Genomic DNA, 25,329 nt, shown 5'->3' with positions numbered 1-25,329 from the left:
ATAACACACAACATGCACACACGCATGCATGCACACACACAAACACATACTGTATAAGCACACATACAAACACATTGAAATACATTACGAACTAATGGTGCATTTCCTCTACTGGAAACACAAAGAAGTGCCGAAACAAACTCCCTGTACTTTTCTTCCATTCTAATGCCTTTGTCAACGTAAGGCGCAGGCAGCGTGTTATAGGCCTATTAAACTGTACACCAACAGAGTTCATTGAACATGTCCTTGTACTACACAGGTTCCTGCAAGCCAGTGCAGGTTTATGAGAAATAAACTTGTAGGCCTTTACGAGTCCGTGCTGGTAAATTTACAATGTCGTTAAGCAAAGACCTTAACAGTTAACAAGGGGGCCTACTATCTCATGGTACCAATTACTAGGACAGGGCATTGAGCTGAGGTATGAAGCTATACTGTGCCTACCAACAACACAGTAAACCACACAATCACACAAACACACACACACACACACACACACACACACACACACACACACACAGAGAGTATCACAGGATAACAGCCAGAGTATCACAGTGTTACAGTTGAGTAAGCCTCTGTGGGTTTTTCCTATCCCATTCTACCAGTCTTTCCATTTACGGTGCCACATTGGCATAGTGGGCCTGTTGTGGCAGTTTGATTTCCCTAAACAACACTAATCGGACATCTGTAGGGAAGGATAAAGCCCAGATTGGCTGTAACCAAGCAGCAGTTCTCTGTCGATAGGCCTAACTCTGGCCAACACTCACACGATTGGCTGGAGCAAGGCAGCAGCTTTCTTTATGGTTGGCTAGTATTGAGCCAGGAACAGCTCACTGAGGATAGAGTATCTGGCAACCCTCAGAAGATTGGGTGCAGCCCGCCAAGAAGCTGTCTGATGATTGGCTGTGGCAACTCCAGAGTGAACTGATTGTCCTATCAATGCCCACAGCGCAGGCTGGCTGACAGTGCTGCCTGCTGGCTGGCTTTGCAATATGCGGCTATCCGTAACACCTCCAGGGGGCATATGTCCATGTCTTTGTGAGTGTGTGTGTATGTGTTTGTGAAAGTGAGCATGAGTGTGTGTGTGTGTGTGTGTGTGTGTGTGTGTGTGTGTGTGTGTGTGTGTGTGAGAGAGAGAGAGTGTATACCATCCATAACTTTTCCATTGGGGAGCTGTGCAGCTAAGCCCTGCCAGCAGGCTCTAACACCTCATTATTCTAAGCCAGGCAGGAAATGGGTTTTAGAGATCTCTCACCAAGCCATGCTCCTGGATATGAGGGCCACAGGTCTTCCAATATCAGGAGCAGAGGCTTGGGAAGCGCCTTTTCTTGATCAGGTTAGCTAAAGGGACACTTCACCAAAAATCTAAACCAATTAACCAGGCATATAATCTCGCAAAACATTAAACTGTGTACAGTCTTGCATAAATTCATTTGGTTTGAGAGTTATTGAGAGTTAATGAGTTTCATTTTTTTTTTCCACTGAGTCTTGTCATCGGAAGGAGGCTTATTCCATGTGATGTTAAATACAGATCAGTGAAATGATGAAGATGAAAAATAGCAGGGTCTAAAGCCTCATTAGGGGATACTCTAATGAAGAAGAAGAAGAAGAAGAAGAAGAAGAAGAAGGAGAAGAAGGAGAAGGATGAGGAGGAGGAGGGGGAGAAGGAGAAGAAAAAAGAAGGGGGGAGAGGAAGAAGAAGAAGAAGAAGAAGAAGAAGAAGAAGAAGAAGAAGAGCTGTTATGTCACCCAAAATGGAAAAAAAAACAGGCACATCATGAGAGACAGTTCTTTTGCTATTCATAAATTACTGATTTATGCATTAAGAGCTTTAAAAAATACATTTTGATCAGACGTTTAAACTTTTATAAAATGGATTCTCTGAAAAGTTACATGAGCCTGGATTTATTATGGCTTTATGTGGTCTCTTGGTCACATATTCATAATTCAACTCAAAGCAAAACATTGAAACCAACCAAATAGTTCATTACTAAAGACAGTTACAAAAGCATTTCTTGGAGAATCAATAACACCAAAGCATGACTCAAAACTGCATTCAGATGAGTTCAGATGGATTATGGCTGGAATTCCTCTTGAAGCAATCACACCTCAAGACTGGAAGAGCTACACCACCAAACCACACAAGTGCTTCCATTTATTTCAAGTACAAGAGAAAGCTGCTGATCTTTTCCATTCCTTTCATACTGTATCGATGTTTCCCCAACTATTTTGCTCAACCACTTAAACTGCAGGCAGTAGGTCCAGTAACTCTCGTAAATAGAAATGCAGGAAGTACACCAAGAGGGAGTTAAAAAAAACATCTTCTGTTTGTTGTTCTGCTTACACCAAATGTTACCACATAGTTGGCAGACTGCTCACACCCTTGCATACTACAAACAGCGCACTGAAAAAGACCCCAAGTAAACAGCATTTTTCACTATCTACCACCCACTTAAGAAGGTTCATCTTCCAGAAAATCCTGGGTGTGAGCGAGGTAAACAGGTAGCCTCCCCCTGCCTACACATCTGCCATCCAAACAATAAAATACTGCATATCCACCCAGACTGTATAGGCTTGCATTCTGCCAAAAATAGAGGTCTTCCCTTCTACATTGTCTAATTATTTACAATCCCAAAGCCATCATATTGCACAAGAATTTTGCCGAGGCTGTTTACTGTCAAGTCAGTGCAGCTGTTGACATTGGACATTACAGTTATGCAATTGCAGTAGTAAAGTGCAAATGGGAATAGTAATGACTAGTTATGAATTTAGTCCTACATTTACAGAGTGGAAAATATTTAGTAGTTAATAGCTATGATTAACTAGAAAATGATCACGTTTCCTCTCATAATTTCCAAATCTGTGTGATGAATGCTGACAGTAAATCCAGCAAGATTTCTCCACTTAAATTCATCAACTTCAGGAAAATTACGCAAAAAGCATATTTGCTTCACCTAAACATTGAAGTTGAGTAATTTTAGTGCTGATGCCTGCAGAGAAATAATGAGGAAAAACCTGTTGTGTGTGTAAATTTTTTAAAGTGTTCCGTATATGAAAAAATCATAGTATCTACAGGGAAATGCTAACAAAAGAGTGAAGCACTTTATTGGTGAAAAAGAGCCCTTTCCCTTATGAATGAAATAAAAAAACATAAAAAATAAAATCAATAGCTCAAAAGTTTGGACTGGACATGTGTCAGACCCTGACAGATTTCTGCCTCACCTGGAAAAGTTTTAAAGTGAAGCAGTTCTCTATGTTAAAAGTAAAACTGGTTCACAACCTGTTAAAGCTTCCTTTTGCCCTCACCGCCGTTTCCCTCAGCGCAAAGACCTTTTAGTATCAATTTCAAATCCACCTCAACGTATAAGGCACTTGATACCTCATCCATCAAACGAGATTATTCACTGAATGGACTGTGGAATTGGATTGCGGCTTCATCAATTGCATTACTACAATGATACAAATGATTTAATTTACTATTCACAAGCTCTTACAAGTCTAGTAATTCACACCAATTAAGAGGCTGTTCATATTGAATATATTTGTTCCTGTTTGTCTGAATGTCAATTAGTATGAACAAGATGTTTACCTTCTCAGATTGACTCCAGTATAGAGAGAGGGGGGGGGGGGGGGAGAGAGAGAGGGAGAGAGAGAGAGAGAGAGAGAGAGAGAGAGAGAAAGAGACAGAGAGCTGCTTTAGACAGTTGACAAACCTCCATTTTGTCTGAGAAAAAATAAATATTTGATTTGTGTTGCTGAGCTGACTAAGCTCTCCTCTCTTCACTCTTTCTGATAACAATAATAATGAAGCACTGGCCTTGAACACATAGCATGAATCAACAATGACTGGATTACATGCACTATGCATTGGCACTATGATTATATCTATTACTGTATGTGGCGAACACTATGAAGAACAACTTGTTATTCACACACATTCAGATGTGAAAACAGACAGGAAATAACATAGTTGCTTTGTCAGAGTGTACTTGCTTGTCAAAACATATAATTTTTTTTATCGCGGGTTAAGTGCAAAATGTATGCAGTGTATGAAACATTTAATTGGTATTTTGACACGCAGTCGTACACAGTGCAAAAGCGATGGAAGGGGGAGTTAGCGGGGCATCTGTCAGGTCAGCCAGCCAATCGTAGGAGGCAGGAAGCTACAGTACAGTGAGTAAGAGGCAGCAGACCAAGTTAATGTATTCCAGTTAACAGGACGGTCATCATGGCAGCACTCTTCCTGGCACACGCTCCCATTGAACACCAGTGCAGTGATTCTAAATGTTAAGCACATTGTTTAATAGTCCATTAAGTAAATTGATATTGCTCATTGACTGTTGTCCTTGGCTGCCCACATAGTGTCAGAGAAAAAGACAGAGATATACTCTAGGATAATAGAAGGCTAATAGGGTATGCCATCACTGTGTTTGGTGTTCATGAACAATGTGCCAAATCCTCCCATCTGTCCCCCGCATCCACCTTCCAACAATGTTGAAGTCACAATGAAATGAAAAATGAACAACTTGTTAGCTAATGTTTATATCAAAATGCCATTCCTTTTTTTTATCCTGAAAAACAATTTTTAGGTGCATTTTTAGTGGTTACTTCACGGCGAACTAGTATCTACAATTCCAACCAATATCACAGATTTTTGAACGATTGCCTCGAAAATCCTCTCCCATCATATAAAATCTGCAATTTCACAACTTTCAAAGTGACAACATGGTTCAGCACTTCATTGTTGCAGAAAATCCTGTTTCCTTTTCCTAAGATGCCACGGTTTCGTCCAGGTGTTTGGAATTTATTCATTTATTCATTCATTTTGTGACAACTCAAGCTGATGCACAAAACATTTCATAGTGTATTACATTGTATGCAGTGGGCTTCACTGCCTCTCTCTTTCCATGTTTGTTATGGTCCAACCTGCGCACTTTTGAACAGTTCGCCCCCCCCCCCCCCCCCCCCCGCATGTTACGTCCTGCCCCAATATCCTGCTTCAACCGGAGAATCGTGGAATTACAGAGGCGAGATACCATCGAAATGCCGTTTCCTTGTGACTTCAAAATGTGGTGGAGAGCAGTGTGGTGGAAATCCATTGCACATCTTGTTTTAACAGAACAAAAAGAGCAGTATGATAAGAGGACAATGGGAAAGAATGAAAATAGAAAAGGAATAGAAAACCGAACGAAAAGTCCTTCTACAATCAAAGTCCCACACTACAGAGTCGCATCTACTCTGACGGCTCCGAGGGTTTTCTGAAGCCTCCTTCTTTGTTTAGCAGAGTAAAGATGCTTGGAGAGAACTAAAAAATCATTTCTGCGGCCAGCGCTAGACTGACATCCAATTGAATAAGATCTACTTCCTCTGGAGTCGGAGAACGCATTAGGAATAAAGCTCAGCCGAATGGATGGGTCATACATCATTGAGCATTACTCGTGCTGCGCCGTGACTCTAAAACATAAATTGGATTACCTGTGCACCCACGCGAGTTATCCGATTCGGACAGACACAGACATACACAACGCATAGACATAGGCACACACACACACACACACACATCCATGTGTGCACAAAATGCATGGTGCAAAAAGTGTAAAATGTACAAATTCATAGGCCTTGCTGTGCTTGCAATACATGGATATCACACACAATCCCTGCACTCTTTCTCGCTCTGTCTCTCTCTCTTTAACACACACATACACACACATCCACATGCACACATACGTGCACGCACACACTCGCAAAGTGCAATTTTTGTTCCCTTACAATAAATGCCCACATTATTGTGATGTACAGCAGAGGGCCGCATCATATAAAGGTTGACGTGATGAGATCTCCGTTTGAAGCCGCTGGCCTTGACATGGTGCGAAATCGGATCCTAAAACTGTTTATGGTGTTGTGAACCCAGACGGCAGCCTTCTCCCCCCTGTAAACATTCCATTGGAACCTTGTGATTTACTGGTGAGGGATCGCATAAATCTGAATACTCATCCCTCTAAACCTACCCATGTCTGCGATTTTGAGTTTTTATGAGATTGCACAATAATTGCTTTTTTGTGCATCACAGTCTGCTGGCCAAGGCCCGGTCACAGCATCTTTACTTTGCCTCTTAGATCATCACTGGTGCAGCAGCGTTCAATTATGATTACTAGACTTTATAGCCAGCCGCTAATTGAGCCATTATCGTTATTTGAAACAACACATTTTAGATGGAGCCACACAACCATAGGTCACGCCCAGTGTAAAATAAAAAGCTCTCCGCGTAATCTGAAGGGCTGCAGAGGCCACAAGAGATGTTTAGTTTAATAGTGACTGAAGGTTTTTTTTTTGGAAGTGCACAATAGTATCTGTACTATCAGAATCTGTGCCGATCAAGCTCCCAAGGGCTTGCACTCAGATCTGCAAATGAAGCTGCCCTGATACTTTACTGAGCTTTGGTGCAATAAAATACTTTTCCAGAGGGAGGAAAGATGTCTGCAGTGTGGCGATTCTTTGATCTCAGTGAAGCAAAGTGCCAAGCTAAGGTGTCTGGCAGTATTGAGAGGGGAAGAGCGGCAAAGCATCTCCCTAAAGCCCTCCCTAAAGACAGTCAGAATAATAAAAAAAAATTAAGTGACACGATTCTGCCTTTAAAATTTGTCACTGGAAAAAAATAATTAGATAGGTACAAATATATAGCGTAAACAGGACTTTTGACAATTCAAAACAAAACAATTATATTTTCATTCACTATGGAGCCCACTAGTAATATTCACTTATGTACTTTGTATTACTCAAAAAACAGCAACACGTGTTCATCAATATGGGTTTTATTATGAATTTTTGACCGGAGGGCATTATCTTTTTATTCTGGCTGGCTTGACACTAGTAGGCAAACCAATATGAAAATGCTGAAATGCCACTGTGAAAAATAACATTCTGCTCATTTCTATGATTTATTATTATTATTAGTAGTAGTAGCAGTAGTATTACATCGCCAATCTACTTAATAAAGTCCTTGGTACTTGTATTAGTTCTGAAAAATTGGTATCGGTGCACCTCTAGTTTTTATTCTTAAACACTATACAGTCCATCAATATTGGTAGCAAAAAAAAACTATCCTTCAATACTGAAATAGAGAAAAATACAGAAGAGTTTTTAATAAATGTTGCTATTTTGTCAGCAAAGGTCTTAAGAACTACTGCTTTACTTTTCATCCCAGCAAGTATTTTACAAAAACATTTTTCAAAGAGTGGATCGCATCGCTTATTTTTGAAATTAAACTTTTCAACAGGTCCAGAATCTCATGCACCTTCCCACCCCTTACTGGTTAAAAAGGCCATCTGAAATCTGATGCTGAACAAGTTGACAGCGGCCCACGGTCACAGTAATCCCCCCAGAATGGGATTATCCCCGTGTTGCCACAGTGGGACAGGGTGGGCAGGACACTCCCATCAGCTGTGTGTCTAAGACGGAGCCCACCGACCCCTCTACCACTAATCTCTACGCACAGACACACCTTGACAGCCAGTATATAAACTCTGCCCTATTGGGTTTGAGCATCAGCCCTGGGTGGAACAAGTCATCTCTCCACAGTGACCTCTTCATCAGGAGCATCAGCAAGGGACAATGGACCTCAGAGCAACGACTTCTCTTCTTCTGCTGCTGCTGCTGGGCCTCTCTCAGGCTCACCCCGGCACGGTAAGAGACGGCCTGACATGTCTGGCAAATTATAAATGAAACATTGTCATTTCCAATTTTTTCTATCCATTGCATTGTATTCCATGGAGTTTGAGCACTGTGAAATGAACTGAAGTGGTATGCTTTTCCGTTCTGTCACAGGACCACGGTGGTGAAAACGGTAAGTGTCCACACCTCAGCACACCTATTTGCAGCCTTGTCTTAACTGAAAAGATGAATCAGGTACTGCCATTTGACGTTCTGTTTTGCTGTGAAAACATTGTTGTATGATTTTCTCTTTTGGTTCCATTCTTCAGAGGTCCTGGTGGGCGATCCTCACATGGACATTACCTCAACTATTCTGAAGATGAACAATGGTTAGTATTCAGTGATGTTACTCGTGTTATTACTGCAGAGTTTCGATAGAACAACACATTTATGACAAAGACAAATTCAGATATTTCTTGCTTTGACTTTACTGATGGTTTGCTGACATTTTGATATAGATATTTATGTTCTTTTACCCAACTAGGATCTACCGATTTTCTGCTGGAAGGAGATTTGATGATTCCAAAAACCAGGAGCGCCATGAGATGCTTCAGTAAAACATTTAGCTGTCTGTGGCCAAAGTCTGCCTACGGGAGAGTGGAGATCCCTTTCATTATACATGCAAAATACAGTGGGTTTCTTCATCTAAAGTAAAACATTAATTGAATAAAACACTCTGCATGTTAACATGTCCTTCACATATTTCATTTACGATGTTACTGAAGATGCTCTTTGGTCCTTATCCACTGCAGACACGCTCGAGAGGAATGAGATTTTAAATGCCATGAAGGACTTCCACTCGAAAACCTGCATTCGATTCATTCCACGTGTGAGACAGAGGATATACATAAGCTTTGAACCGAAATATGGGTAAGTCAGAAACTAAGCAATAACGGCACTCTTGCATGTGTGAAATGTGCAAGCGTCAGTAGTAGAATGCTGATAACTGCATCTCAAGTGAGCAGTAAAAATGCTTATCACTAAATACCATGGTGCATCGTGAGGTAAAAAAAAAAAAAAAAACATTGTTAAGTATCAGAACTGGTTGAAAATGTATTAGAAATATTCGCATTTATATATTTTGCTATAACCTACCTACATGCCAGGTGGGTCGGGTTTGCTACACCAGACAATACAATGAGTTCCACAAAGTTTAGGCAACCATAGGACTGTACTTAAAAGTGTTAGTTTTAAGTTGATATACACTACCAGTCAAAAGGACACACCTGATTGAATGCACTATGTTTTTTATTATCATAAAGCCATTTTGATCTAAAGGCTTATGCTTAAATGCTTTAAATTAGTTTTTATGACAAATATAAATAGTGAAGTTGATGCCTATGTATGAATTTCTTTCAAAGCCTTTGCCTTCCCATCAAGGCAAAGGGCGGCTACTTTAAAGAATCTAACATATAAGATAGTTTTGATTTGTTTGGTCACTGCATAATTCCATTTGTGTTATTTCATAGTTTTGATGTTTTTACTATTATTCTAAAATGTGAAAAATAGTAAAAATAAAAAAAAAAATGTGGATGTCCAAACTTTTGACTGGTAGTGTACTTTCCAATGAATGTGAATCTGAATTGGCCTGCTGCAGTAAACCACACCCATTTAGTACTCCATGCAGGTTAAAGCTACAATATGCAATTCTTTGCCTTGAGGCAGGAAGTGTATTGTATTGTCCCGCCCTAATCCCTCTCAGTTGGTCAAATTCACGCACCCACACTTGTCACTCATCTCTATGAGCCATATATTTGAAACGCCATCTAGCCTGAGGCTGAGGTAACCGGCATCTGTAAAGCCCACAACAGGAGTTTAAGAAGCAAAAACATCTCAAACATCAATGAAAGGCCAATTTCAGGCAAACGGGGGTGTTTAATGTCAAAATAGTTGCATATTGTAGCTTTGAAACACTATTCTACTAACACTATTCTCTTTCTGTCTTTCTGCCTGCCTCTCTCTCTCTCTCTCTCTCTCTCTCTCTGTGTTCTCAGGTGTTTCTCTTCTCTGGGTCGCATCGGAGACAAGCAGGTGGTGTCACTGTCGAGGTTCGGCTGCGTACGCCACGGCATCATCCAGCATGAGCTGCTGCACGCTCTGGGCTTCTATCACGAACACACTCGGAGCGACCGCGACAGATACGTCAGGATCAACTGGCAATACATCAAAGACTGTAAGAATCTCACACCATTGTTTGTTCAACGCCTAAGAAAAGCGTCTGTTTTCACGGGTGAAAAGACGATTGACTGATTTAGTCTATTAACATGGGAAGCACACACTGACACATCTGATTTTTGCCTCCTCAGATTACGTCCACAACTTCAAGACGAAAGACACTAACAATCTCAACACTCCATATGACTACTCCTCTATACTGCATTATGGAAGGTAAGGTAGAAAAAGAGCTTACACAAAAGCCAAAAATAATGTATTTCCTAAATCTAAATTCACATAAGCTATTTCTACTACTCAACCGAATCTGCAGAACCGCCTTCTCCAGTGAGTTCGGAAAGGACACCATAACTCCCATCCCTGACCCCTCTGTTGCCATTGGCCAGAGGAACGGCATGTCCGACATCGACATTCGCAGGATCAACACGCTCTACAAATGCTGTAAGTACATCCCATGTGGCTCCAAGGATACTATGAATTGATTCTAATATCATGCTTAAGTACTCCAAGGAACCATTTGGACTTCATGAATCATTTGTCTTTTGTCATTTGCCTAAGAATGCCTATCTATAGTATTCTGTGAATGAAGGTATTATTGCCAAGTTTTGATTCACACAGACAGAAGTTGCCCTATACAGTATGTTTATCTGCCAAAGCATGAATTTAAGTGTTAATGCGCTGGCTGGTAATACTGTTTGAAATTATTTGTAGCTAAAATAGTTGCCCTCAGTGCTCATTGTGACACTGTAAATACGGTTAATAACAAAATTATTTTTGGTCTCTCTACAGAAACAGGAGCCAACAAAGCCCACCATGGATGAATGGATGACACTGATGCAGATGCCACCCCCCAAAAAATACATTTTCTGTTTGTCTTCTATTATTAAGAAAGATATTGTGTGTTGTAGTGTTGTATCAGTAAAATTGCATCTAAAATAATAATAAAAATAAACGTTAACATTATTACTCAAGTTGCTGTTGTTTGACTTTCAGTAAAATCCTCAATGTGGAAAACCAAAGAAAACGTAGGGAAAAGACAAAGAAATGAATTTAATTAGAGATGTGAAAGACTGAAGGGCAAAAGTGTGGCAATATCTTCATAATTGAGTTCACTTCTATATTGGTTCAAAATAATTAAGATGGGGATTTGTACACTGTTGAGAAATACATTGTTTTACTAGAGCAAATCAGTACAGCCTTATCCCCAGTAAGCCGAACTTCGGAGGGCCGCGTCTCTCTGGAGAGGCTCGGATGTGGGTAGGACACTAAATAAACCCCCTCTCCCTCACTACTCCCTAACCCTGCAGACAAATTAGTTTATTCCATTGGCCACATCCCACACTCTCTGGTGTGTTTTTTTCCACCCTTTGAAATCCTACGCAAAGCTATTCTTCTGTATACACCCCATTGAGTCATTCACTGTGTTCTCCAGAGAGAGGGAGAGAGGGAGACATATGGGGTGAGAAAGGAACAGTGGGAGGTTTCAGGGTGAGATAAGGGAAGAGAACGCCTAGGAGATAGAACAGATCCTTATTAATAAGCAAATTTCCCTCCCCCCATGATGTATGAATGCACCAAGAGTCATGACAGCCTTGCATGTATTTCTCCAGTGCTCTGGCTTAAATTGCAGCTAAAGAGGCTGTGGCACAAGAGAAAGCCAGTGAATCTGTATAGTTCAACTGGACACAGGGCCTTTAATGTTTCATAAAGTAGTTTCAGTTCATATCAATCGTTCTGCCCATGCAATATTTAATATCTACTTGTTTATTGAAATATTTAACGCGCCAGCTCTGTTCATGCTCCAAGAGGCTCCAAGAGACTTTCGCTCTGCTATAAATTAAAGTATTTCTGCAAATCATGATTAAAATGAGATTATCTGTGAGCCAAAGGTCCCATGACTGGAGTACAAACAGGCCACCACTGGAACGCACTGAGGCTCAAAATCATTGAACATGCCATCAAACTGGCATCTATTTAATCTATTTCTAGAGAGTCATCAGTTCTCTGAACTGCTAGGCTGACATAAACTGAAATGGAATATTTTACCTTGGCATCATCTTTCACATGACTACTCACAAGTGGCAGGTGAGATATGCCTCCACTGGTTTCCATGTGATTGAAGCCTATGGAATACATGAAAGCGTAAAATGGAAGTCTCATCTATTACCTAACATTTAGCATTACTGGCTCGTATTTAACAGCTTTAAAGCATTGTCTGTAGACTCCTGCAGATGCTCTTTGACCGTACTTTAAAGGGCAGCGTATATGACCAGCAGGGTCTCCCGTAGGATGTCTGTTCTAATGAGAGCGGGCTGAGCGGAGCCAAATGCAGTCTGATCTGTGATGTCACTGGTAATAAGCTGGCAGGCCATAACCGCTGGCTGGCTGAGCGGCTCTTACCACCACGTTATTAACACAGATCAGTGTACCTGCCTCTCTTCAAACACGATAAGCTTCAACACACAGCTTTCCTCAGTTCACTGCGTGAGCTGCCTAATACCCACCAATAGGAAATTAAAATGTTCTCTCTGACTGGCGCGAACATCTTAGCCAGTTCAACCCTAGAGACAGTTTCAGAGTGTTCTGTGAACAAGGTAGTTTTTTGACCTTCCCAGAAACAAATCCCCTAGTTTAGTGAAATATACAAAAACCAGTCTGCTTCTCTGCCCATTGCACTAGTTGGCATCCTTACTTGAAATGTGTGGCAAACTGTCTGTGTAATAAGCCGAATAAATGAAATAAGCTTCCTCCTGAACAGAATTAAATTGCTTGGTAACACAGGAGCTAAAAAGCAACAGAGAGAGTTGTTGTGCAGATCATTTGATATTACAATCCGTGGCGTGCGTCTGCTTTCACAGCCTGTTCGAGGTCACAATCAAGTCAGCCGTTAAGTGCCCCTTTTGAGCGAGACCAAAGACGGGGTCACAAAAACAAGTAAATTTAGTTAAGAATGCAATCAAAAGAAATAACAGATTGGAATACAAATTCTGAGAGTCTTTGTTGTTGCCCTGCAGGACCGACTGGAAACGATTAGCTGGCTGGGAGATCGAAGGAAGGCAAACTCTAACATGTGCTATTGTTGAAGCTTTCATGAAGTTTCACTTAGCTTCTCTTCTCCAGATCTGAGGAGCCTTATTCTAACTTCTAAGACGTCTGAACCTAGAATAGCACACTGACACGTTACTGTCTGTTGTCATTGGATCTTCAAATCTCATACATATTTCATGCATTGTGTTCCCTGACACTATGATTGGGGCTGACATTACTTTGAATCAAAAAGAGGACATTTTAGAAGACGGCATGGTGCGATGGGGTGATATGAAGCGAGGGATCCTGACAAAAGAAAGCAAGGGGAAATGAGGGGAAGTGAGCTCCACCGTCGCAGGGCAGCTATAGGCCGATGTTTTCTTTACCAGGCTGTGTGACATTTCTATACAATACCCGTCTGTCTGCCTCAAAGAGAAATGATATGTTTAAAAAAAAGCCTTTGTAAATGTGTAAATCAAATGGAGGCATTAGTCTGCAATCCCTCTGAGCTGTATTCTCAGAGCTGCACCACGTCTCTGTTTGTCAGCGCTGAGGAATTGCAGCTGTCGAAAATGATGCGGTCCCATTAGTGACGGAATCCAAGCTGAGACGGAGCCAGACAGAAAGCCGTTGTGGGGACAAGATGATAACAAGGTACTCATTGGAGATGTGAGGGATGGTGTTTGTGTCTCACTCTCTGTGCGTCTGATGAGAAGGGAGAGAGAGAGAGAGAGAGAGAGAGAGAGAGAGAAGGAGATGGAGGGGTTAAGATAAAGAGAGAGACAGCGAAGGCGTGGGGAATGAGAAGAGAGGGAATGGGTAAGGAAGAAAAAGGATGGGAGAGATAAGGAGAGACAAATAGAGAGAGGAACAATGAGATTGGGGAGTAAGAAAGACTGAGTGGGACAGTAATCAGGGGAAAGGAACAGAGAAATACGAGAACGAAAGCTGTGAGTAAAGTGAATGAGCGAACCAGAGAGAGAGCGAGAGAGAGAGAGAGAGAGAGAGAGAGGAAGACAAAGAGGCCCAAGTGCAACATCCTGTGCCCTGGGAGATTGGCAGGTTTATTCACAGGGATTTAGTGAACTCCCCTCCCTGAGATCATTCCTCCTCTGAGCTAAGCTGCCTGCACCATAGCAGGAGAGCTGAGGGTCAAAAAGGTGCACTTTCCTACCAAAACCACCTCTGCCTCCACACCAGCTGAGCAGTGGCTCCCTCACCACTGTCCTGCCTCAGTTAACTGTCATAGATAAGAATGGCGTGACGTTTCAAATGGGCCACGCCCACAAAGTGCGGTACAAGTGATACGGCCCGCTCTGTTTCTATGGGCAAAACAAAAAAAAAATCAACATTTTCTGTGGTTGCTTTTTCTGTGTTCTGATAATTTATGTGAAATGTATATGGTGTAAACAATTTGTTGTTCCCTTTCCCGGTTATCAAAAAAACTCACAAAATGCTAACAAGCTAGCAAACCTCCATGCGAACTTCCTTTCAAGAGAGGAGGCATTTTGAGACTTCAAGAAACAAAAAATGTAATATGCAGGCGTGGCCTTTTTGCCGCATCATCTCCATTCTTATCTATAAAGGCGCTATTTTTAAAAGACAATTAACATCCAGTTACACAAAAATTCTTGCATGCTTTCACTGTTTTGAGTGTAACCATATACTGTAGGTATGTAGATCAACATGAAAGGTTGCAGCAAATAATAGCATGTGGTGTGTGTGCGATTGTGTGTGTGTGTTTAGAAGGGCATGTTCACTGTGAGATCGCTCAAGGCTGAAAGCAAGTCAGTGTATTTATATACGTGTGCATGCGTGCTCGTGTGCATGCATGTGTGTGTCGGTGTATCTATGTGTGTATGGGCATGCATCGCAAAGGTGGGATTGCATAATTGCCGCTATAGCGATATAATTACAACCTTGCAATGTGACAATTATATGTGGCAATTATACAGGTTGTATGTGTCTGAATTTTCTGAGCAGTGGAGTGAGATGAAAGTGACAGCTCGTATGACAGCTTCCAATCCCCACAAAGTCTTCCAGGGCCATTTATTCTACGCTATATTAGTAGCACCTTGCTTACTTCATAGGCGGGCTGCCTAGTCTGTTTCAGCTAATTATCATGATATTAGGCTGAATCCCACTCTCTTTGTCCTTGGTGGACTTGCCAGTATACTCAGGTGGATTGTGATCGCCCAACAGCTGTTGCTGATTTTCAGTTTATTATACGCTCTCCACTTTTGTGAATGTGCTTAATTAAGTTTTTGGTGATAGCTCCCAAATCACTTTTAAGCCGATAAATTGGAACGTCATTTGCAATCAAACTACGGTATAATCATAGCACGGTAGTATCAGAAGTGCAGATGAAAAATAGAATGAAATGGCCAAATAGATGATGATGAGATGACTAAATGAATGATGAAGCAATTCCCAACAGCATTAGGGATTCCCAAAGGTAGGACATTTACTTTTTGTAAGTGTTGAACACAATAAATAAGCATTCAGAATTCCAGCGCTCCCAGACACAGCCAATAAGGGGAAATTATGTTCTTTTTTTAACCTAAATGTTTCTTTTTTCTTTGTTTACAACATAATGTTCCTAGGAGGACACATTGTCCCTGCAGAGATGTGTTGCACATTTAAGATATTTTTAACTTAGTATACTCGTATATTGCCCAATTAAGGGCGTAATTAATTCAGCAGCATTACGCTTCCAGGAAAATTTGAAAGATAACGCATATGACAAACAAACAGCCAGGATCAAGCTCCTTACATAAGAGGCTGAACCAGCAAAAACAAAGCAGAAAGGTCAAAAGTCTTTGGTTGTGCTTTGAAAATGTCATTTCTATGAAATTCACTTTGATGCCATGTTTGTCAGCTCTGCTCTGTGCTGTTTGTGTTTCCCTACATATCCTCTTGACCCAAATGTACTTCCATCATCTTGCTGCAGACAATCGGAAAATGTAATTTCTTCCTGTTGAATGAATGGGTTGGAGAGCACACAAATGTCTGCTCGGGCGATGTATGTCTCTATCTTGGAGCAAAGCACATTCTGTCCGCAAGGACATGCTAAATCAACAGAAAGGTCAAGCAGTCTGCAGTTTGGACAGAGGGAAGCCTTTAAGGACTCAAGGCTGCTGCTGCTGCAACATGTGCTGAAAAAGGAAGATGGTGGTAGTAGTAAAGATGGGCATTACTACAGTGCATAGCCTCATTCGCCATTTGTTCGGTTGACCAGTTCTGAATATGACTGCTTTTATCATTTCTTCAAGCGTGTGTGTGGGTGTGTGTTTTGTGCCTGTGCATGCCAGTAAGAGTTTGCATGTGTGTTAGTGTAAGAGCTTCTTCACTCCTTTCAACAGTGAAGATATTAGCTGGAAGCAGTTGTATGCTCCTTTTTCTTTTCTTTTCTTTTCTTGAACCACCTTCAACTGGCAAGTTCTGATGTAAATAAATTACTGGAACATTTTACAGCGGTAGGAGTTCAATTTCAAGAGAAGCACTCATAATTCTGTTTTTGTATTGTATTCTCCTCATCCTGAAACTTTGGAAATTATAGCACCACTCACTAAAGGTACTTAAGTGGGTTTACAGGTTGGTTTTTTTGACAATATTAAGCACATTATCAACTGATTTGCAGTACCAAAGGCATGTTTTTCTGAGCAGCTTCTTCCTGAGTGTCTCTTTTCCTCAGGTAGTTGTTATATATGGAGTGAGCAGTCTTCCACGCCATTAAGTACAAAAAACTAACTGAAATACATTTTTTCCTTCCCATAACTAACTTGACATGTTGTGTGCCAGCATGATACCTCATGCGATGAGAGGGTCATTAGAGCATGAAATTGAGCAACATTACATCGCCCTGTGTATGATGTTGGCGAGAGAGAGAGAGAGAGAGAGAGAGAGAGAAAGAAAGAAAGCAAGAAAGAAAGAAGAAACAAACAAACAAACAAAGATAAAGAAGACAGCATGTTGTCTGTGTGCGAGTGCATGTGTATATTACGCAGATTAACTGCTAAGACCTTGCTGGCTGTGAGCAAAACCTTTCACTACCACTCACAGTTCTCCTTTATCACTGGCTTTTAACTGTAAAAAAAAATCTGCGATCAGTTTAAATACCGTCTATTGCTTCTTCCTCCTCCCGCCATTCATTCACTCTAGCTGCAGTTATTCATGTTCTTCCACTCAATGGTTTCACTCTACCAACCACTTGAGGTTTCTGTGCGCTCTCATCAGTCAAATAAGAGTAGCTTCTCATGTTTGGTTCTTTTGCCACAATTTGGCAAAACTCAAACTTCCATGGCACCCATGCTTCCAATTATTCAGTTACAGCCAGGCACATCAAATTATTCAATTCTTGAAAATGTGACATATAAAGCCTACTATCAAAAAGCACACCTGTGTTCATTACACAACGCACTATTGCACTATGAGGTTGGGTTACTTTTAAAATGCAATACATTGCAGATTAGTAATTACTTGCTTAAAATTATTAAAGTACTCAGCATTGTAAACCATGAAATACACAGACTCAATCATCACAAACTGATTACTTTCAGTTACGTTTGGATTATGCTGTGTGCAAATTCATAAAATATGCAGTTAAGCAAACATTTGAATAGAATCCTCTGCAGCCATTATCAACCATTTTTAAGATGTGCAAACCCTCAGTATCTCTGATCATTAACTCTGATCACATTCATACCTCTGATCTCACAATCTGTCGTTTTCCCTTCAAACGTGTTACTGAGTAATCTATCAGAAAAATCTGTTTTTCAAAAGTATGGCTGTGTTTTTAAAGGAACTGTACATGATTACAGTTACCAAAATAGTGTGCAATTGTGTCAGATGTATTCCTTTATACCCCAGCCTTGTTTAACAATCACAGTTTTGTAAGAGATTTAAAAAGGCCATTTGAATTGTACAATAGCCGATCTTAAAGTGCAATCGATAACAGCATAGAAAAGGTAGACGTATGAAACCTTCTCTCTGCCAGGCTAATAGCTACATCCGCAAGCATAGCAACAGTATCCAAGGCTTGAATGAGATCTATGCCACAACCATTGACAGCCCTTTCAATCTGGAGATAAAGGCAAATGTACAGTATATAATAACATGTTGGTGTGGGGGCCGTATCTGACCCAAACTGCGTAATAAACTTCCACCCTGACATATACTGCACTTCGAAGTCTAACATACTGCGGAGTAAAAACTGCAACATTTTGGAGGTGGTTGTGTGTGTGGGGTATAGTAAGGTAATAAAAAACAGTGTTGCTCCATGGAGTGTAAAATGGGAGGGTTTGGCAGTGAGCAGGAGGGGAGGACAGCAGGGGAGAGGAGAGGGAGTGTGGGTCGCTGGGGTAATTTAGCTCTGATCGCGGAGCACCATCGTGAAGCCCGGGGAGGGAAGCCCATGCATCACACTGTAACTCTGTCCGGAGTGCACTCTTATGATTGATCACCTCACACCCCGCTTTAATTTAAAGTCAATGGCATCTATAGATACCTGTCAGAGCGGAGCAGCCTGTAATGTCTCCTCACAGCCCAGAAGCCTCAGCTCTCCTCCTCAGGAGCCGCCAAACACCAAGCAGCGCTTTAGCGGCCGGATCGGTCCGGGAACAAAAGGAAGAGAAAGAGAGCGAGCCCTGGCAATCGCTCACCCAGCTGTTTTACTTCTGACAGCTGTGACAGAAAGTGTAAGGTGTTCACCGGTGATTTGTTCCAAAGACGGATCGCAACAGGTGACGCCCTGCTGCTTATGTTGAATGAGAGCCTCCAGTGTACAACACAGTGGATATAAGCATAAAAAAAGAAAATACGATTTCTAGTCTAAGATCTACAATTTAGAATAACATTGTTGTAAATTAGAAGTCTGTGTTATTCTTTGCAGGATGGAGACCTTCCTGGCCACAGCATTAACTTGATAAAACCAAGGTTAGCTCAACGTGTTATGAGAAATGAGAAATGAGATGGCTCTACTCTTGTAAATTTTTGTCCCATTTAGCTGTCTCAGAGTAAAATCTCTCTTTCTGTTCCTTACCTTTTACATAAATCTAAATATCAGGGGTAGAGGCACGAAGGGATACAGAGGTATTACAGATGAAAAATGACATAAATGTAAAATAGTTCCCTCAATGTGCCTGGCAAGTCTACACCTTTTTGTATTAGAGATGACAGCAGGCCTCACAGGGACTTAAGATCACACCCTTGAAACGATTCATATCTTTCAGCAATTACATTTTATTTTTGGCGAAGAACTAGGGGACCATCTAAATCAACGGAATAAGGACAGGAGGTGATACGGAATTAATTGGGTGCCAAATTACATCCTTTGATTCATGATTACGAAATCTAATGTGTCATTTTCAGTTGTTTCCTATTTAATGATGTCAAAATCAGGTGTCGCTCTCATGTTGTACTAAAATAATAAAAGATTATAAAAGATTATGGCAGCTGTAAATGAGATGATCCTATTCGCTGCCATATGAAATGTTGGATTACTGTTTAATAAATATCCTGATGTCAAACGGCCCGTGTCATATAGATGGTACAAGAGCGACCTGCAAGTTCCACCACCCGGTAAACTCTGCACCCGTCCCAGACCCCGCTCCAATTCCCCTCCTCCTATAAACAGACCTTGGCCTGGCTTGTGGCTCTCTAGTATCGCTGAGTATCATTAAAGCACACCCCCGGGGTCCCTGCTGGCAAAACCATATTCTGATTCCTTCTCCTTGACCTCCACTCTTGCATCCACTCATTTATAATGCAAGATCTTGAACCGCAGGGCAGGACAAGCACCTATGGGCCTCAGGATGCAATGCAAGCAGGTTGGAGCAGGAAAGCTATGGATATTTTAGATCCCTTTAGGTTAAAGGTCTAGGGGCATACACATACACATACGTGCAGTGCACATTTACATGCACACACACACACGCACGCACACACACTTGGGACATTTACATGGTCCTGATGTAGAGGATTTGTGGAAGTTACCGTGAGCTCAGTTTATTTCCCAGCAGAAAAAATAAGAGAACTGTGGAGACTGTGTGTGTGCCTACATATATGCGTGTGTGTGTGTGCATCTATCTGTGTATGCATATGTACACAGGCACATTGAGCTATCTTCCCAGTGCAGTTTCTCTCTTTTAGTTTCATTAAATCACTTTCCTCTTTGCCCTCAGTCCTTGTTAGAGACCCACAGGTGGAACGACTGCTGGTCGGCCTGGTGCCACTTCCAGCAGACTGTCTGGCTCTGCATTAAAACTGTTATATGCACCCAGAAATGCATGACCCACCAAGCCTGGCCTTCATTAAAGTTACTCTTAAAAGCCCACTTTGACAAACTTGTTTTCTAATTTAATTGAGTGTCTTTTATCCAGATTCGGATTTTATTTAATTACATTACTGAACATTATAGAACGTTTTTACATCCTCTGTTATAACAATTCATGTTACTATGATCTCATTATTATTATTAGTAGAAGTAGTAGTAGTAGTAATAGTAGTAGAGGTAGTAGTATTGTTGTTGACATTATTACATTGTTAAGAGTATTATTAACAACAACAGTAAAACCCTGTCTAGAACAGTATATCCATGGTTGAATTTCATAGGTCACTGTGTACTTGCATCCATAACAACTTGTCTAATCCCTGAAGATGCTGAGAGATAAAAATCCATCTTCACAGTTGGAGGAAGTTACAGTAATAGGAACCAATATGTCACCACCAAGTTCAACCTAATCCTTAACAATGCAAGGCTGCTGCTTGGCTATTTCATCCTGTGACATACCCATAAATCCAACAGCAAGTCCTATTTGCACAAGGAGAAAAGTGCAGTCTCACAGAGAGGAAAAAAAAAAACCTCCTTTGTGTTCAGCGCACGGAAGGCCATCATATGGCAGCCCGAGCAGACTAAAAGACGAAAAGACAATACACACACTGGGGGGGAGGAGCATATGTCCACTTTGTTCATTTCACGCACAGTAAACTGTGTCTGATTGTACCATGCCACTCTGTTCATCTGCTGGCCTAAATCTGTGTGTGTGTGTGTGTGTGTGTGTAGGTGTGTGTGTGTGTGTGTGTGTGTGTGTGTGTGTGTGTATGTGTGCCTGTACATGTGCACGTGCACCGCGTGTAGGCATGCGTGTATCAGCCAAGCACCCCAGAATCGCATTTTTGGACACACTCCATTTCACACTGTAAGTGAGATAAGTGCCTTTGCCCTGATCATTCATCCAGAAAACACAGAGGGAGTAAATCAATGTCCAGTCATAAAAACCCAAGAGGTCAAAGGGGAGGTCTGGTCTCGCACAGTTTTAGTCAAAGTACATAATTCGCAGCCAAAGCCCAGCACTTAGCAGCCAACAGACACATCAGGCAAAGTCAACAGATTATGCATATTCACTAAACAGCATTAATACGTTGCACATGTACCCAAATTGAAACTATTTGTCTCACCTGCTAAATTTGCCATGAATTTTAAATATATTGGGAAGTGAATATCACAATACACACATCATGTTACATTCACCTGAAAACTATGATGTCCACAATTTTCTTGAAATGTTCTCAAAATGGTTTTATGGATTCTGAATGGGTGGAGCTTATGGAGATGTGGTGATGTAAGTATGCATTGACTTCCAATCAGCCAGATCTGCATCAACTGAATATATGTTCTTTCAATTGCTTGAATTTCACCCAACCATACTATGTTTGCATCATTTGAATGGGAGGGCTGGACTATCTGCCACACTTGCCACACTCAGTGAATCCCAGTGTTTTAATTTGGTCTACTGAAAGAAAATGCCCAATAATTTAGTAATTTTTCAACAAAAAAACATTGATTCTATCTAGAGAAACTGAGGTGAAGCTAAAACAGATTAATAAAATCTGACTTTCCAATGCCGTTAAATGCAGTTTGTGCATCTTTTGTGTGCAACACATGAACCAATAAATTAAAACTTAACTTTGCAATGAGAGGTTTTCTAACGACGTTGTCAACAAAATAGGCATTCATTGTTACAGTGCATTGTGCCCCATCACATATCCTGCTGTGACGTACAAAGACATAAAGCACAACCATGGTAACCCCTCTCAACCATGGCCCAGCCACCGTGAGCATAAACCGTTCTCATCGCTACCGTGAGCATGAACCATTCCAGCAAACAGCACATTCTTCAGCCTGTCCTTACATCCTCTGCGAGAGGATTCACATTAGCTTCGTTTGCAGATCATGAAGGGTTTTATTGCCTTGTGCATTACAGTTTATCACCAGACGCAGAAGTAAATGTGTGCCCATTTGCATGTACATTACATGTTGAGCTTGAGAGAACCCAAAAGACCAGTTTCCTGCTCTGTATTTAACAGCCCACTCCATGCCACGGGCAGCACGGAGCTTCTCTAATGGTGCTTAGTCAAAGTAGGCATCCCTGAAATGTGAAAATCAATCATGGATGACAGCTCATTTGGGCTATCTACCAGGGGGAGGCAGAGTAAGGGGATAAAAGGGTAGAAATTCCAATTACACAGTCGACGCCCATTTGCTCCATGGATATGTGTAACCTCTGGCTGATGTTGTTGACGCCTCCATCCAGTCTCATAATGAGTGTGCTGTGGGCATACCTCATTCACTGGAGTTAGATCATCAGAAGGATGAACTCAGCATTACATTGTAAAGAAAATTCAGGTGCTATAATGGAGTAGTCAGAGGATGAATGATGACATCCTGCCTGTTGGTACACAGAGACAAGTATATATCATGGCATAGCTGAGACAGGGAAATTATCCCGTGTAGCCAATTGAACCTGGCTACCTTTAGCTGATTAGAATAACTACACAACACCATACTATAGGGATGGGACAATATAACGAAATGCAATACATTACAATGCAATGTGACAATACATATCATGGGGCAGAAAAATAAATTGCGATGTTAGCTCCATTTTATTCTGCTGTAGTAATCACAAATGACAATTTCAATTCACAATTTCACACGCTGTCCATTGAAATAACAGTATAGGCCTATTATTTGCACTTTGTAATGACATTTTTAAATTGTTGTTTACAGCAAGCCAGTGACATTGCTAGAAAGATTTGTGGTTCAGAAATAAACATAATTCTGCACAGTCAGACTTTGTTGTCATTGAACTTTTACTTTTTTTTACATCTTATCGAATCGTGAACACAATATCGCGTATTGAATCATATCGTGAGACAAGCATATCGTCTCCTACCGTCTCATATATACACCGGCTCATACCTGTCTAAAGCAATATACTGTATATATATACAGTATATATATATATATATTATGACAGTACACAGTGCTTGTGACAAAAGCTCAACATAAAACGCCAACAAATCAAAAGATAAGATCACCATGCCCCAGACTGACAGCAGCTTACATGACCCATTTAACCTTCTTGCAAGCCATGCAGACCACACAATCTGTTCATTGGCCTTCCTGTCACCCTTGGACTGAGCACCGCAGCGGACCGCCATTGAGTCAAACTGCTCAAAACTAATATAATTTTGTCTGGGCAATCTAATAAAACACAAGAGTCGTTTTCTCCCTTTCTCTCCGTCTCTCCCCCCTCTCCCTCCATATATCCTGGCGGAACCGTTATGATTTATAAGAGATGTGGTGGCGGCTCTCAGTATGCGATGAGCGAAAGGCACCTTGGGGAATTTTATGATCCATGACGAAGCGTCCAGGATCATTTTGGATGTATGCATGTGTCACTGCATATTAATAATGGGCTCTGTCTCATGCGAGCGCCGGCACACCTTCAAAGGAGATAATTTAATCTTCTCCCTGCTGAGCCCCCCTCTCCTCTTGACGCTTGCTAATACTTTCCTCAGAATCTCAGTCAAAGGAGCCATCGCTTACATTGTGCACCTTGGCTTTGGGATAATAAAGAGAAGAAACAGGAAATGATAGAGGAAGTAAAGCCAACCAGGAGGAGGAAATAAGCCACAGATTCAGAACACCACTGAGGAAGATAAACACAGAGTTGAGGGTGTATATCTCTTCTTCTCTTTACATATGTAAATTGAGTGGTCATATGATGTTACCGAGGGGGTGGTTGTTGAGGAAATCGACTTGTTACCTTTCTGGGGTTATCTAACCACTGTAGAGAAATGTGCGAAGCCAGTAAAAAAAATTCCTCATTAAAAATTACCGTCCTGCAGTGCTTTTTTTCTCTTGTCCCCGTTCTTGCACTGTAAGCCTGCAAACAAGCAAGAGAACAAGGCAGGGTGCTCTTTAGTGAGCTACATGTGCCCTTCATCTCACATAACGATTCCATTCTCTTTCAAGAGCCGGCGTCCCGCAGCGAAGCCGTCAAATGAGAGGAGCGCCGCCGGATCCTGGACTTGTTTACGGGACACCATGGTGGGCAGTGTCAATGCTAACGCTGGTACACAATATTCACTCACTGCACAGTATACCAAGCGTCCAGGCTCCATAAAGCTCAATCGCAAAACATCATGTTGATCATGAATAAGGCCAGGTAATACAATAATTGCATATAAAAAAGTTGATATGAAATAACATTAAATATCCTCTCGTTTTACAGTCATAAACAGTGCGGTGGAGGCAGAGGACCGGTTAACCTCTGTCCGGGGGGAGTTGTTTCCACTGAAACACCCCGTAAAAGACCTTCCATTATGTAAATAGATTCACCAACAGATTCCCCATATACCAATAAATCATTTACAGCACACAGCAGCCACATATTACCACGCATGATGACATGCTGTTGTTAATATTACTCCAATGTTGATGTCAGGCGATGATGTAAGTGCATTAACGCAAAGACTCATAAAACTATAAAAGGAACCATTAATAGTTCTTCTATGTGGTGAGACAGTATTCATCCAGAAAAGCAGCATATTCATAGTCGAATAGCTAAATACCACATGCCACAGAATTACCCTTGTTAAAGCTGGGTCACATGCATTCGAATGCAAGAGGCTGCAATAAAGGCTTGACAGGGCATAACATAAATGTCAAGTCTCGTGATCTAGATGGGTCTTTATTAACCGTAAGCCTAGAAATTTAAATAAAGTAAATAATATATGCATTTCAACAGATTGTGCCAATAATTGTGATAATTACCTTCTGTCTTTCCTTGAATATTAGTGAATAAAACAGTTCTAAACAACTACTTACTAACAGCTATTCACTTTTTCCGAGTTGAGAACATGGTTCATTAATTTTCTTCTTTATCTTTTACAGCCTTTCTGGTTCATCTTTAAAGAGGGTGCCAATATGTCTAGGGGGCATTGTATATCTGAGAACAGCAGCACTCAAAACAAATGTGAGAAACAAAAAAGGGAGCATTATATGTTAAGGATTTCTGGCAAAAGCGTCTGCATTGCATTGTGGCAGCTTGGATTACAAGGCCAAAACAAGCTGAG

At 41.2% G+C, this 25,329-nt stretch overlaps 2 protein-coding genes across 2 annotated transcripts in view; one reads left to right on the top strand and one right to left on the bottom strand.

Moving 5' to 3' along the window:
* LOC139915419 (MAM domain-containing glycosylphosphatidylinositol anchor protein 2) overlaps positions 1-25,329 on the bottom strand; it is a 143,447-nt gene that overhangs the window by 102,383 nt on the left and 15,735 nt on the right. The window lies entirely within an intron of this gene.
* On the top strand, positions 7,609-10,361 carry LOC139915415 (low choriolytic enzyme-like). The gene is made up of 8 exons (XM_071904045.2): positions 7,609-7,680; positions 7,822-7,831; positions 7,977-8,036; positions 8,192-8,338; positions 8,460-8,577; positions 9,702-9,880; positions 10,014-10,095; positions 10,193-10,361. The coding sequence occupies exons 1-8, from the start codon at positions 7,609-7,611 to the stop codon at positions 10,359-10,361; spliced, it is 837 nt and encodes a 278-aa protein (XP_071760146.2).

Source organism: Centroberyx gerrardi, chromosome 18 (assembly GCF_048128805.1).
Source record: "Centroberyx gerrardi isolate f3 chromosome 18, fCenGer3.hap1.cur.20231027, whole genome shotgun sequence".
In the NCBI taxonomy this organism is placed as follows: Eukaryota; Metazoa; Chordata; class Actinopteri; order Beryciformes; family Berycidae; genus Centroberyx; species Centroberyx gerrardi.
The sequence above is the reverse complement of the archived record's forward strand: the minus strand, read 5'-3'. Positions and strand labels throughout refer to the sequence as shown.

Coding starts and splice junctions, on each gene's coding strand:
- LOC139915415 (XM_071904045.2), top strand. CDS start 7,609: ATGGACCTCAGAGCAACGACTTCTCTTCTTCTGCTGCTGCTGCTGGGC. Junction 8,578..9,701: donor AGCTTTGAACCGAAATATGG/GTAAGTCAGAAA, acceptor CTGTGTTCTCAG/GTGTTTCTCTTCTCTGGGTC. Junction 10,096..10,192: donor TCTATACTGCATTATGGAAG/GTAAGGTAGAAA, acceptor CCGAATCTGCAG/AACCGCCTTCTCCAGTGAGT.